The sequence below is a fragment of the Carettochelys insculpta genome, chromosome 10, assembly GCF_033958435.1.
Source record: "Carettochelys insculpta isolate YL-2023 chromosome 10, ASM3395843v1, whole genome shotgun sequence".
Lineage (NCBI taxonomy): Eukaryota > Metazoa > Chordata > Testudines > Carettochelyidae > Carettochelys > Carettochelys insculpta.
In genome coordinates this window covers 20,735,904-20,751,516 of record NC_134146.1, presented here as the reverse complement: position 1 = coordinate 20,751,516, position 15,613 = coordinate 20,735,904, and the positions used below count along the sequence as shown (strand labels likewise).

Below are 15,613 nucleotides of genomic sequence, written 5' to 3'. Positions count from 1 at the left end.
AAGCAGTTAGCTCCCCTTGACGTTCCTATAACCGTAATACTAGAATACCTATTGGACCTCAAACGAGATGGGCTTTCTCTATCCTCGCTAAAGGTCCACCTCGCTGCTATATCAGCTTTTCGGCATACAGAGGAAGGGCCCACTGTATTCACCCACCCTATCATCACAAAGTTCTTGAAGGGGCTGGTAAACCTTTACCCCCCTCGAAAACAGCTTCCGCCGTCGTGGAATTTGGACTGGGTGCTCAGTACGCTATCGGGACCCCCCTTCGAACCATTAGCCACGGTACCCCTCCGACTCCTTACGATGAAAACAGCCTTCCTCCTTGCAATTACCTCAGCCCGCAGGGTGAGCGAGCTCGCAGCAGTGATGGCAACGCCGCCCTGCACAGTATTCTCAAAGGAGGCGGTAACCTTACGGTTACACCCAGCCTTCGTTCCAAAAGTTTCCTTGGAGTTCCATCTTAACGAACCAATAGTTTTACCCTCGTTTTACCCGAAGCCTCACAGCTCCAGCAAGGAGGCGCGCCTACATCTCCTAGACGTGAGAAGGGCGTTGGCCTTTTACATAGGGAGAACTAAGTCCTTCCGGAAAATGGACAGGCTCCTAGTGTCTCTCACTCCCAGGTCAAAAGGGGAAGGCCTCTCTTCACAGAGAATTTCAAAGCACATTGTGTCCTGTATAAAAATGTGCTACGAGCTTCGAAAGACCCCTTTGCTGGCCCCGCCTAGGGCTCACTCCACCAGGGCGGTAGCGGCGTCAACAGCCTTCTTCAAGGGCATTGCGTTAAAAGACATCTGTAGAGCGGGGACCTGGTCATCCTATGACACCTTCGCCAAGCATTATGCCCTACATCGGGTATTCAAGGAGGATACCCGTCTGTCGACCGCAGTCCTCTCGGGGACAAGCTGCACATGAATCGATTACCCACCTCCTTACTTGGGTTACTGCTGGGTAGTCACCTATTGTGGAGCACCCACGGGGACCACTCGAGGAAGAAAGAGAAGTTACTCACCTGTAGTAACGATGGTTCTTCGAGATGTGTCCCCGTGGGTGCTCCAACACGCGCCCATCCTCCCCGCTTCAGATCTCTGTCTGGTGTTTTTCAGGAGCATCCTAGGCAGTTGGTCAAGGAACTGGCGGGGACCGGATCGCGCACATGGCCGGGGGCGTGCAAGGGAGCGACGCATGTGTGATCCAATAGAAACTGCTAGAAGAATTCCGATCCGTGGCGCCGGGTGAGCCCAACACCTATTGTGGAGCACCCACGGGGACACATCTCGAAGAACCATTGTTACTACAGGTGAGTAACTTCTCTATTTTCCGTAAAAACTTGCTAGTGTAGATGCAGCCCTTGTGTACACATTACATCTAATCAAAGTAGTTCTTTTAGTTTAATATTATTTCAGCCATATCAGAATGAAATGGTAAACTTGTAACATATATTATGAATAGTTAGAAGGCTAAAATGTTTTCTTCAAATTCTTTTTAAGTATGTTGTAGTGATGGGAACTGGTTTGTAATTTAGTAAATTTCTTAATGTCCCTTTCCCAAAATGTCTGATGCTAGAGAGTTCAAACCTAACCTTTACTTTAATTCCTGACAAATATCCTAAGCGAAATAAATGCGTCTCTTGTTAAGGCTGTAATTCTGAGAAATGTGATAATATTGCCTGACATGTAAAGGGTAGCACGATCTCTTGAATTAGGCTTGATATTAAATGGGCATCATCAACTTAAAAAGTGCATTTCTGTCGTATTTTTGCCTTCTACTTTTAGAAGTTAAAGGTTAGGTGAAAACATGAATTACTGAAAAGACTAGCTGTATTTGCACTTTTAATTTTTCTAGGTTTTTTTTTCTTTTTGCATTTAACAGGACTTTCAGTATCATTGTTTTCTTTTGTATGTTCTACTTGTTTTACCTCTTTTATTGTACAACCAGGGAGATGGGAGGAGAGAGCAAAATGTCCATATAAAACCACAATGCTGGCAGGGAGATTCAGATGAAGATGTTGTGTCTGAAACTAATAATTCTTCGCTGTGTTGTTCTGTTAATTGATCAGATTTCAAGTTGGGGGGGGCAGTTAACCGTATGATCCTACTACAGGACAAAAAAAGGCAGGACCTACAGAAGTCTGTGGGCATTGCTCACAAAACTGTGCACATAAATAGATTCCTTAAAATTAGTCCTTTAAATTTTGACCTTAACAATAGGATTTGTGATGTTTATACCCTTATGTCTGCATGGAGTACTCAGCATTTCAGCATAAATTATTTTATATCAGAGTGGATCGCAGAGTAAAGGGAATGAATTGTACTAATTAAAACAACCAACAGATCAAAGGTCAGCCTTGAAATACTTAGTCTTACATGGAACAACCATCAAAGCATGCCTAGATTCACCCTGAACAATTTTATATCATCACAGCTGTAGAACTCTGTAAACATTTAGAAAAATAAGTAACTTTTATGAATGAAAACAGTCCCATGAACCTCAGTAGGTCTACTTATGTGATAGTGTTTGCAGAACTCATAGGGTATAATATATATAATATATGACATGGCAGCTGACCTCTCTCCCCACCCCCACTTTGGAATCTACCATGCTTTTCTGCTCTGTGCCAGATAAGAGTCACACAAACTGTTGCAGAATGAAAATACTGAATTCACACAGATCAAATTCTCATAGAAAGAGGGATGGGATTTGATTCAATTTAGGCTTGAATGAAGATTTTAAGGGATTAACACATTGCAAGGGCAATTTCCTTGCCTTTGATATTCACATTTCTACATCACATACTATGAATGAGACACATCCTGCCTGACTTAAATGGCTTCATTAACAGCTAACTTTACTAATGACAGGTAACTTCCTTTGTATTGTGCTACTGTGTGCACCCTGGATTCTGTAATTTCCACTTTAACTCATCTAATGAAGTGAGTCATACCCATGAAAGCTCATGACCTAATAAATTTGTTAACATCTAAGCTGCGTCTACACGTGCACGCTACTTCGAAGTAGCGGCACCAACTTCGAAATCGCGCCCGTCGCGTCTACACGCGTCGGGCACTATTTCGAAGTTAACTTCGACGTTAGGCGGCGAGACGTCGAAGTCGCTAACACCATGAGCGGATGGGAATAGCGCCCTACTTCGACGTTCAACGTCGAAGTAGGGACAGTGTAGACGATCCGCGTCCCGCAACGTCGAAATTGACGGGTCCTCCATGGCGGCAATCAGCTGGGGGGTTGAGAGACGCTCTCTCCAGCCCCGCAGCTCACTGGTGGCTGCGTGGAGCGGCCCCTTAAAGGGCCCCTCCCCCGCCCTGACTGCAGGAGGCTGAGGGAACGTGCAGGCTCCTGCCTGCACACGCGGTGGAGAGCCTGCCCAGCCCTCAGCCCCTTCTGCAGCCATGGCTGCCCAGCAGCCCCCCCAGCGCCCCCAGGGGACCCCCCCCAAGGGCAGCCAGGGCAGCCAGCAGAGCCAGAGGACCAAGCAGTCTGGGAAGCGGCAGCGGGGCCCCTCTTGGACGGAGGCCGAGATGCGGGACCTGCTGGGGCTCTGGAGCGAGGAGGAGGTGATCCAGGTAGTGGGGAGCAAGAGACGGAACGCGGATGCGTTCGCTCGGCTGGCCGACAGCCTGGCTGCCCGGGGTCACCCTGCCCGCACTCCTGACCATGTGCGCAGCAAGGTGAAGGAGCTGCGGCAGGGTTACGCCCGGGCCCGGGATGCGGCCAGCCGATCTGGGGCCGCCCCAGTCGCTTGCCCCTTTTACAGGGAGCTCAGGGACATCCTGGGCTCCCGGCACACCTCCCCCCCTCCGGCCACCCTTGACACTTCGGCTGACGAGCTCCAGCAGGCCCTGCAGCCGGGCTCCGGCCCGGAGGTAAGCCCCGCACCCCGGGGGTCCCCCCCGGAGGCCATCCCCGGGACATCACGGCAGGGGGAGGAGGAGGAGGAGGAGGGGGGCTCCTCCTCCACCGATTCCAGCCTGCAGATCCTCCTCCTGCCATCCCGGAGCAGCAGCAGGGCCTCCGACCCCCGGGGATCTCCGGACCGTGGGAGCGGACCCACAGGTAGGTACCCCTCTCTGGTGGATACCCCGGGGCTGGAGGGGCGGGGGGAACAGAGATGTGTCCAGGGCCCCCCACACGCTCACATGGCCATGGCCCCAAGGACACCAGGGACAGGGCCCTCACAGCACTGCAGCCAGCAGCCCCTGCCCCCTGCCACCCTGCATGACAGTGCCATGCCCCATCCCCAGGCCAGGGGGGAGCGGAACCTCGAGGGGCCCCCGGGCGGAGGGGGTGGGACACCCCGCAGCACCAGCAGGCGATGGAGTGGGGGGAGTGCCAAAGGGAGACCCAGGCTACAGATGAGCCACCCGAGCCGAGGAGCTCCCAGGGCCAAAGGAGGATCCTGGCGCTACAGCTGGCAGGTGACACCTCTGCCCTGAACAAACAGGAGGGAGGAGCCGAGCTGGCTTTGAATTGGGGGGCGAGGGCGGGGGCCACAGGTAGAGGCTAGGGGAAGGGAGAGCTGATAGGCAGCCAGCCAGAGGAGAGGGAAAGCTGCATCGCAGAGGGGCCCCCCCTTGGGGTCTTCTCCCCACGACGAGTTGGAAGGACTGTCTCTTCCGACAGCTGGTGCTGTCACTCCTGCCAGAAACTGGCCAGCTGTGGCCTAAGAAACCTCTCCTGCTCTCAGACCCTGCGGGCTGAAGTGAGAGTCGCTCCCACCAGGGGACGGGCTGCAGGGCAGGGGGACCCCGGAACCCCATCCATCACAGCAGCATCTCCCGGGTACGGGGATGGGGAACCTGCAGCACAGGGCGGGGGGGACAAAGGCCACGGCTCGGGGACCACACTAACGCCTGTCTCCATTCTTCTTTCCCCCCTCCTCTCCTGTGTCCTGCACCTGCACCAGCACCATCCGAAGGACCGGAAGAGAGCGCCGGCGAGGCGTCGGTCGTCCCGGAGACTCCTCCGGGACCCTCGCTCCAGGGAAGCCCCTCGGCCGAGGAACCACCGGCCCCGCGGAGGGCAAGACGGCGGACCCCGCGCCTACTACCGGCGGTGGCCACAGACCCCCAGCTGCTGGCCATCCATCGCCGGCAGCTGGAGGTGTCGGAGCGGCAGCTGGAGGTGTCGCAGCAGTACATCCGGCTGCAGGAGCAGGAGCAGGCGCTGGCCTGGCGCCGAGAGTCATGGGGGGCCCTTGTGGACACTGTCAACCGCCTGGTTGATTTCCTGGCCCCCCATGCCGCGCCGGCCGCGCCACCGCCCGCCATGGCCGCTCCTGCAGCCCCACCACCGGCTGCTCCAGCCGCCGCCGGCCCGTCCGCCGTCGCCCCACCACCTCCCCGCGAGGGCCACCGCGCCGAGGGACCCCTGGAGCCACCCGAGACTCGCCGGCGCCGATATGTTCCGGTGGAGCCCGCTCCCACCCAGCCGCGGACCAGACTGCAGGCCCGCCGGAGCTCCCGGCCGGGAACGCCCACTGGGGGCCTGTAGGGGGTGAGGGGCCCGGGACGTGGCCCCCCCCCGATGGACAGACTTTGGGGACTGGGTGGGTGGGTGCTGCCCCTGCTTGCCCCGTCCCCCCTGTAAATAGTTCTCCCCGTTCTCCTCCCTGCTTTTTGGTTTTCTTTTGTTGATGGCGCACCCTGTTTGGATTTTATTGTTGTACATAGTTTTATTTGTGCCCATCTTGCTTTTGTTACATGTTTGTCCCTCCTTTTTGCTTTCCCTTTCACATGTGTATATTTTTCTATTTAAAAAAAAAAAAAGGTTCAGCCAAAGAAAACATTTACGTTCACCCACAAGTTCGATCTGTCGTTTCTCCTGGACAAGGGGGGGGGGGCGGTGGGGTGCTCCATGGTGGTGTGGGCGTTGAGGCAGGAGTGTGGGGGAGGAAGGGGCGGGCAGTCGGGGGCCTGGGCAGAGTTCACCCCGCAGCCTGGTTGTCGAAGTGGGCCCGCAGGGCCTCCCGGACCCGGGTCCCCTCTGGGTCCACCTGCCGACTGGGGGCAGCAGGTGGCTGGACGTGTGCCCTGCCGGCCTCGGCGGCCCAGCCCTGAAGGAAGGTCTCCCCCTTGCTCTCGACAAGGTTGTGCAGGGCGCAGCAGGCACCCACAATCTGGGGGATGTTGTTGGGGCTGGCATCCAGGCGGGTGAGGAGACATCGCCATTGTCCCTTGAGGCGGCCGAAGGAGCGCTCCACCACCTGGCGCGCACGGTTCAGGCGCTCGTTGAAGCGCTCCTGGCTGGCGGAGAGGTGGCCCGTGTAGGGGCGCATAAGCCACGGCCGGAGGGGGTAGGCCGCATCCGCAATGATGCAGAAGGGCATGGTGGTGTCCCCCAGAGGGATCTCCCGCTGGGGGATGTAGGTCCCCGCCTCCAGCCGGCGGCACAGGCCCGAGTTGCGGAAAACCCGGGCGTCGTGGGTGCTGCCAGGCCAGCCCACGTAAATGTCCTGGAACCGTCCCCGGCTGTCCACCAAGGCCTGCAGGACGACTGAATGGTAGCCCTTCCGGTTCACGTATCGGCCTCCGCTGTGGTCCGGGGCGCGGATGGGGATGTGGGTCCCATCCAGAGCCCCGAAGCAGTTGGGGAAGCCCAGGGTGGCAAAGGCGGCAATGGTGGCATCTGGGTCCCCCAGCCTCACGAGTCTGTGCAGGAGCATGGAGTTGATGGCACGCACGACCTGCAGGGAAAGCACATGGGACAGCCTCAATGAGGGGTGAGCAGGGTGTGCATGGCCCTGCCCTGGCCTGCCCTGGCCCCCCTGGCCCCCCCGGCCCCCCCTGGCCTGCCCTGCTCTGCCCTGGCCCCCCTGGCCTGCCCTGCTCTGCCCTGGCCCCCCTGGCCCCCCTGGCCTGCCCTGCTCTGCCCTTCCTGCCCTGGCCCCCCCTGGCCCCCCTGGCCTGCCCTGCTCTGCCCTGGCCCCCCTGGCCTGCCCTGGCCCCCCTGGCCTGCCCTGGCCCCCCTGCTCTGCCCTGGCCCCCCTGGCCTGCCCTGCTCTGCCCTGGCCCCCCTGGCCTGGCCTGGCCTCCCCCTGTGGGTTCTCTTACCTCCATGAACACAGCCCCGACGGTGGCCTTTCCGACGCCAAACTGCTGCCCCACGGATCGGTAGCTGTCCGGAGTGGCCAGCTTCCAGACAGCGATGCCGACCCGTTTCTCCACACTGAGGGCACGCCGCATGGCAGTGTCCCGGTGCCGGAGTGCGGGGCTGAGCCACTGGCACAGCTCCAGGAATGTCTGTCGGGTCATCCTGAAGTTGCGGACCCAGTGCTCGTCGTCCCACTCCCCAAGCACCAGGCGCTCCCACCAGTCGGTGCTGGTGGGGTGGCTCCACAGCCGCCGGCGTGTGAGGCGGGGGGTGGAGCGGGGTGCTGCAGGGGGAGGGGCTGAGCCCTGCTGCCCCGGGGGCATCTCCTCCCCTGGGGCAGGAAGGTGCTCAGCTGCCCCCAACATGACAAGAGCCAGGGCAAGCCCTGCTCCTGCCAGGAGGGCTGGCTGGACCTCTAGCTGCTGCTGCTGCTGCTGCTGCTGCTGCTGCTGCTGCTGCTGCTGCTGCTGGGGGTCCATGGCTGCGGCGCTCGGGGTCTGTGTGCCTATCTGGCTCGTCAGACCGCGTGCTGTGCAGGCTGAGTGTATGTGGGAGGGGCCCTTTAAGGGAGCGGCTAGCTGTTGCCCCGGAAGCGCTAGCTGCCCTGTGACCCTGTGTGCAGCTGTGCCTGGCATCCCTATTTCGATGTGTGGTACTTTGACGTGTAGACGTTCCCTCGCTGCGCCTATTTCGATGTCGGGCTGCGCAACGTCGAAGTTGAACATCGACGTTGCCAGCCCTGGAGGACGTGTAGACGTTATTCGTCGAAATAGACTATTTCGATGTTGCAACATCGAAATAAGCTATTTCGATGTTGGGTGCACGTGTAGACGTAGCCCTAAGGTGCAACAGAACGGCTTGTTGGTTTTAAAATCACATCATGTTAACATATGTGTTTGAATAAGCTGATTTCTATTTCTACTGCCTTGACAAACCATAGTCCATAGGAGCCTACTGAAAAAGGAGAAGAAATGGTTAATAATGTGTACATATTATATTTTAAGTTTTGTATTAACTGTCACTGAAGATAACTATTATTTCAATTGAAGAACATTAAAAATCTAGCCAATCTGCTTCTTTATTACCCCATTGCATAGCCATAGAAACTCCACTGATGCCATTGTCTGAAAACAGTAACTAGCCTTGAGTCCTATATGATAAGACCAAATCACCATGAAGACATATGACCTGAGTCTGATCTTGCATTGGCTTTACAATGGTCTTCAGCAACCTACTGGTGTATGAGAGAAGAATGATCAGGCTTATTGGTGCTGTTCATTGCCCTCATTCCATTTGGCAGAAAGCCCACATTCTGATTTCTGACTAACCCTAAGTATGTATGTCAATAACACTGATTTATTATTGTCAGGACGGCACTGTGAATTATACAAAGATCCTTGTGTTAACATCAGCTGTCAAAATGGTGGAACTTGTGATGGTGAAGGTCTAAATGCTACATGTATCTGTGCACCTGGATTTACAGGCAAGTAATTTGCAAATTACACAAAATGCATAATTGTTAATTTTAGTGTCCAAAAAAGGCAAATATCAAGTATACATCATTCCATAGTCTTTCAGATAATAATAGAATTAAAAGGAACATTTTAGAGAATAGAAATGATCTAGCAGTAGTACCTTGCATTGTATATCTGGGAAATATAGCTGTAAGTACAGCTAAAACTAAACTTTTTAATAAAATGCTGCTTTAAATTATTGTACCAGCACAGGGGCATAAGCCAAAGCACTAAATCTGAACACCTCTAGCTATGGTCTCATTCACATCCAAACATTACAACTTTATATACTATAAAGACACCTCTAGTGAATTTAGCAGATGGGACAAAAATTGAGGGAGGACAGCCGGGCTGTTGACAGATTTTGCTGGGCAGTGGAGATGGGTGGGGCTAGGCTTTGGATCTCCCAAAAAGGGTGCGGCCTTGGACAGAAGTGTTGGGGGGGAGGGCAGCCAGTTCTCAGTGCCACCAGTAAGTAATGGTGGTGGCAGCCTAGCTCCATGGGCCCTTTTACATAATCGGGTTCTGGAGCAAAGTGCTCCCTTTTCCCTATCACCTCCAAATCAATGGCCCTGAAGACAGGTGACTTGGACCACTCGATAAACTTCCTGCAAGCCAAATTATAGAATCGGGTACTCCAGTCTGAGAAAGCAGTTATTGTTGAGATGATTCAGAAGTTGTGGTAGACAATGGGCTGAACATGAGCTCCCAGTGTGCCCTGGTAGTCAAAAGAGCTAATGTGATCCCAAGATGTATAAACGGGGGAACCTCAACTAAAAATAGAGAAATTATTTTACTGATGTATTTGGCACTGGTTTACCTGCTCATGCAATATTATGTCCAGTTCTGGTGCTTCAGGTCAAGAAGGATCTTGATAAATTGGAGAGGGCCCAGTGAATAGCCACAAGAATGATTAAACATGAGAAAACAGGCCATGTCGTGATAGATGCAGAGCTCTAGCTGTTCTCCAGCAATGACTATTTTAAAATGAAGATTGGGTGTTTAATTATTTTATGAAGTTCTATGGCCTGTGTTAACCAAGAACTTGGAATCTGAGACTGTTGGAAGATTTAGGTTACACAGGCATCTATTGATAAGGGAATTGATTTCTCTCTTCTGTATTACTAGTGCTATGGTAAAGTTTGAGTACTGAAGTTATTTAATATTGGTCCCTATATTCTTTTCATACATAGGGCCACATTCACCTCAGAGGCGGGTACTCTCCAGAACAACTGTTTCAGTCAGTTTCAGTTTTACACTAATGTGGCTGAGAGTTGCAACTGGTTAATACTTGTAAAATGCTGTTGTAAATAAATCTATTTTATGTTTGAGTTTCCCAGTAGGTGCAGTGCTAGTAAGTAGTATACAGAGTGATCGGTATCCTAATTAGTGCTTCTTTGAGACATGCTGTATTGAAGAAAAATGCAGGAGAGGGAATTTATGGAACCATGTACTGTGAGGCCATTCGGTGTAGTGTAAAGTGGTAAATTAATCATTCAGAACACGCTTCTGAGAGTTACCATAATGGTATCCCTTTAATAAAATCTTATGTTACAAGTTTTAACTCAAGATGTCTGTCTCAGGCTTTTTACTAATTTCAGTTGAGCAATAGGGGTAAAAGCTTAGCTATTGCAGCGGAATGACTGAAAAATTCAGTTCTCAGAAAATGTGCTAGTATTTCCTGACAATGAAATGCCATTATCTGCCATGCTTTATGTTAACCAAGATGTCATTCTTCTCTGTATTATTGATGCTTGGGATACATACTAAAACATTGCAAAACTAAGGACTTTTTTTCTAGATTCTCCTTTCAGACTAGTTTTATGCAGAGCTTTTTTTTTTTTTTCATTTTGGTGTTGGTACTTTCAGGTACTGAGTACCGGCACCTTGTTAGCCACAGCCATGGGATTGTTTGGTGGGGCAGGAAAGGCAGCTGAGTGTCATCTTCACTTTTTTTTTGTTTGTTTTACAAAAATGGCGCTGGTTTTATGTGTAACTTAACTGACATCAGTAGCGTTGTTCTTGGATAAAGGGTGAGTGCTCACTGTCTTTTGTGCCAAATAACAAGTAATTTCTAAACAACTTACAGCTTCATTTGTGCTACCAGGTTTCCTTTCAGTTGAGTGCCTAGCAATCTCAGGGTATTATGCCCACTGGTGCATGTTTTTTTCACGTTGCAGCCCATCTCCACTGGCCATGTATGCCTAGCATTGTATGTTTAGATGATTAATATTGCTGTATATTATCAGTCCTAACTTTGTTTTTCATATCACATCTGTATCAAATTGTTTTTTTTTCCTTTAACACCTTGTGGAAGTTGCTGTGGCTCAAAATCAATTACATGTTGCAACATTTTTGTGATATAATGACATTTGAGAACACAGCATTAAATGTATTTTGCTGATGGACTGGGATATTGAAAAACAATAGAGCCGTTTCTACACAGGCCACTTTCTTCGAAAGTGGCATGCTAATACATGGCCCGAAATACACTAATGAGGTGCAGATGCAAATTCCCTGCACCTCATTAGCATAAGGTCACGTGATTTGGAGTCCAGAAGATGTTCTTCCAGACTCCAAAACTCCATTTAGAAGCGCGGCCCCTGGCAGGGATCTTCCGGAAGGAAGTCCTTCTTCTGGAGGCCCCTTCTTCCTGAAATTTTTGTGAAGAAGGGGCCTTCGAAAGAAGTACTTCCTTTCGGAAGACCCTCCCCCCCCGGGGGCTGCGCTTCTGAACGGCGTTTTGGAGTCTGGAAGAACACCTTCTGGACTCCAAATCACGTTACCTTATGCTAATGAGGCGTAGGGAATTTGCATCGGTGCCTCATTAGCATATTTCAGGCCGTGTATTAGCATGCCACTTTTGAAGAAAGTGGCCTGTGTAGAAACAGTCTAAGTATGAAGTTTTGAAACTTCTGATGGCTTGTCCTTCAGATATGGTTTTAATGACCTGCTCTTTATCTGATATCTTTAAATGCAAATACTTTAACAAATATGAAGGAAAGCTGCAGACCTAGGAACAACACTTGTAGGTGTTCGGATTAGGCGCTGAGTTGATGGGGATGCAGAAAAAAGCTGCTACCACCTGAGTTTTTAAAACACAGGCCCGGTGCTAGCCACTGTTATCTGTCTAGTACTACTAATCTCCCCTTGGTGGCAACCTCTTCCTTCATTATTAAGGTTTCCAGTATTATTCCTCTGGTTTTCAGAAAAAAATAAAAATCATATAAGGTACACTTTGGAGGAGTACTGTGTTCTTCCACCTCTCCATTACAGACCAGAAGAGATGCAAGTGGTTGGGTGCTCTGCTTGAGCACACTGTCACAAAGAAGACTGGAGGGTCCTGCACAGTCTTATAGCCCAGTTCTGAGCTTATAATCTCATCATATCAAATTCCCTTTTGTCTTACACCAGCATGTGAGATCAGGATGTAGTCCATCAACTTCATGAAAGTTTGCACCGGGTATAAGTCATTGCAGAATTTTGCCATTGATCTTTTGGTGACATGGGCTGCAGTTTTACAGGGGCAGGGTACTTAGCTACTGGAGAAAGCACAGTAGCTACCTCCTTGGACAACTGAGGAATGGTAATGTTGTGTTCTAATCTTGCAAGTCCTAGAAAAATTAGTGGGAACACCCATGTGTTTACATCTAAGGGCTGACTTTGGCTCTACACCTTTAACAATGTTAATATATTTATTCGTTCTTATACGGAAAGCTGCAGTAAATGTATTGCACAGCTCTGTAGTTTGTATTTAAATGTAAATGTAAAAATGTAATAAGAAAAGCCAAAAAAGATTTTGAGGAACAGTTAGCCATAAATTAAAAAAAAAAATAGTAAAATGTTTTTTAAGTACATTAGAAGCAGGAAGCCTGCTAAAAAAGCAATGGGGCTCCTGGACGATAGAGACATAAAAGGAGCAATCAAGGAAGATAATGCCATTGCGGAAAAACTAAATGATTTTTTTGCTTCAGTCTTCACGGCTGAGGATGTTAGAGAGATTCCCAAATCTGAGCTGTTCTTTATGGGTGACAAATCTGAGGAACTGTCCCAGATTGAAGTGTCATTAGAGGAGGTTTTGGAACTAACTGATAAGCTAAACAGTCACAAGTCTCCAGGACCGGATGGTATTCACCCAATGTCCAAATTAATTAGTTTTCTAGAATAAATTTAATTCTTGAGGTCTGTTCTGAAGACTTGGAGCTGGTTGTCTGTTAAGTAGACCGTTTATAAAACTGTCTCTTAATTGGGCAATCAGTTTCTGGAGAAAAAAGACAGTGATATGAAAGTATTACATAAGAACATAAGAACAGCCATACTGGGTCAGACCAAAGGTCCATCCAGCTCAGCATCCTGTCTGCCGACAGTAGCCAAAGCCAGGTGCCCCAGAGGAGGTGAAAGAACTCAAATGTGAAATTGCAGAACTATTAACGGTCATTTGTAACCTATCCTTTAAATCAGCTTCAGTACCCAATGATTGGAAGACAGCTAATATAACACCAATATTTAAAAAGGACTCTAAAGGAGACCCTAGCAATTATAGACCGGTAAGTCTGATGTCAGTACCGGGCAAATTAGTAGGAACAATAGTAAAGAATATAATTGTCAGACACGTAGAGGAGCATGGTTTGTTGAGCAAAAGTCAACATGGTTTCTGTAAAGGGAAGTCGTGTATTACTAATCTATTAGAGTTCTTTGAAGGGGTTAACAAGCATGTGGACGGGGGGATCCAGTAGACATAGTATACTTAGATTTCCAGAATGTCTTTGACATGGTCCCTCACCAAAGGCTCTTATGTAAATTAGGTGGTCATGGGATAGGAGGAAAGATCCTTTCATGGATTGGGAACTGGTTAAAAGACAGGAAACAAAGGGTAGGAATAAATGGTAAATTTTCACAACGGAAGGGGGTAACTAGTGGTGTTCCCCAAGGGTCAGTCCTGGGACCAATCTTGTTCAACTTATTCGTCAATGATCTAGAGAAAGGGGTAAGCAGTGAGGTGGCAAAGTTTGCAGATGACACCAAACTGTTCAGGATAGTCAAAACCAAAGCAGACTGTGAAGAACTTCAAAAAGATCTCAGCAAACTGAGGGATTGGGCAGCAAAATGGCAAATGAAATTTAATGTGGGTAAGTGTAAGGTAATGCACATTGAGAAAAATAACCCCAATTATACATACAATATGATGGGGGCAAATTTAGCTACAACAGATCAGGAAAGGGATCTTGAAATTATAGTGGATAGTTCTCTGAAAACATCCATGCAGTGTGCCGCGGCAGTCAGTAAAGCAAATAGGATGTTAGGAATAATTAAAAAAGGGATAGAAAATAAGACGAAGAATATCTTACTTCCCCTATATAAAACTATGGTACGCCCACACCTTGAGTACTGCAGGCAGATGTGGTCTCCTCACCTCAAAAAAGGTATATTGGTGTTAGAAAAGGTTCAGAAAAGGGCAACTAAAATGATTAAGGGTTTGGAATGGGTCCCATATTAGGAGAGGCTAGAGAGACTGGGACTTTTCAGTCTAGAAAAGAGGAGACTGAGGGGCCATATGATAGAGGTATATAAAATCACGAGTGGTGTGGAGAAAGGGAATACAGAAAAGTTATTTACTTGTTCCCATCATATAAGAACTAGAGGACACCAAATGAAATTAATGGGTAGCAGGTTCAAAACTAATAAAAGAAAGTTTTTCTTCACACAGCGCACAGTCAGCCGGTGGAACTCCTTACCAGAGGACGCTATGAAGTCCAGGACTCTAACAGAGTTTAAAAAAGAGCTCAAAAAATATTTGGAGGTTAGGTCCATAGATGGCTATTAGCAAGGGGTAAGGTATGGTGCGAAGGCGGGAGATGGATGGCAGGAGACAAATCGCTTGATCATTGTCTTCGGTTCATCTCCTCTGGGGCACCTGGCATTGGCTACTGTCGGCAGACAGGATGCTGGGCTGGATGGACCTTTGGTCTGACCCAGTATGGCTGTTCTTATGTTCTTATGTAATACTTTCATATCACTGTCTTTTTTTCTCCAGAAGCTGATTGCCCAATTAAGAGACAGTTTTATAAACGGTCTACTTAACAGACAACCAGCTCCAAGTCTTCAGAACAGACCTCAAGAATTAAATTTATTCTAGAAAACTAATTAATTTGGACGTTGCTGGGTTATAATCAACCCTGTAAGATGGAACATTGTTAATGTTGCAGAGAATTGGTTTAGCATTATCAATTTAGCAGCAAAATTTAGCTGTTACTAGTGAATTCACTGAGGTAAATTGTTATTCAACATGGTGTCACATGTCTGTTTGAGACTAGATTTTAAAAATAACACATTGAAAATGCTCAGGTGAGCAAATGTACTGATAGGGTGGTGTTGAAAATGGCAAATCAGTCTCCCTTGAACTATTATGGGGAGCTGAAGAATGACTTTGGTCTGTTACCATAGTACGTGTTTGTTGTAGGTTCCGAAGTGCTTGCATCCATCAGTTTGCACACCCAGAGCAGTGGCATGCAGCCAGTTTAGTAACTTTGACTCATTTTCAAATTAATATGATTGACATAATACAAACACACTGCTTGTAATCTAATTTACATCTGTCATGATGTTCAGTCAATTATGTAAAAGATAAATGTCAAGTTGTGAGTAACAGATAAACACACCCTTATTGTTTTCTATCATACTAGATTTACCTGACTTTGCTCCATTCCTTTGGGGCAAGAGGGCATGGGGGATGCAGAAGTCAAGACTAGGGGGTGCAGGAGTCAAAGCAGGGGGTGGGGATGGAGGTGCAAGACTCAGGGCATGGGGTGGGGGGATCAGGAAAGAGGGTGGGGTGCAGGAGGGCAAAGGGTGGTGGGGTGCAGGAGTCAAGGCAGAGGATTAGAAGGTGGGGAGGCTCAGGGCAGGGAGTGGGTATGGCTGGTGGGAGCTCTTCAGGGCTACCCCAGGGCAGGGGGGGCTACCCCACATTGCTGGTGGCATTGCTCCTT

The 15,613-nt window shown here is 49.4% G+C and overlaps 1 protein-coding gene across 1 annotated transcript in view; it reads left to right on the top strand.

Moving 5' to 3' along the window:
* Window positions 1-15,613, top strand: part of DNER (delta/notch like EGF repeat containing) — a 270,062-nt gene that overhangs the window by 229,157 nt on the left and 25,292 nt on the right. The window contains exon 10 of the mRNA XM_075003987.1: window positions 8,480-8,593. Within this exon, the coding sequence (XP_074860088.1) occupies window positions 8,480-8,593 (114 nt within the window). The remainder of the gene's footprint in view (window positions 1-8,479; window positions 8,594-15,613) is intronic.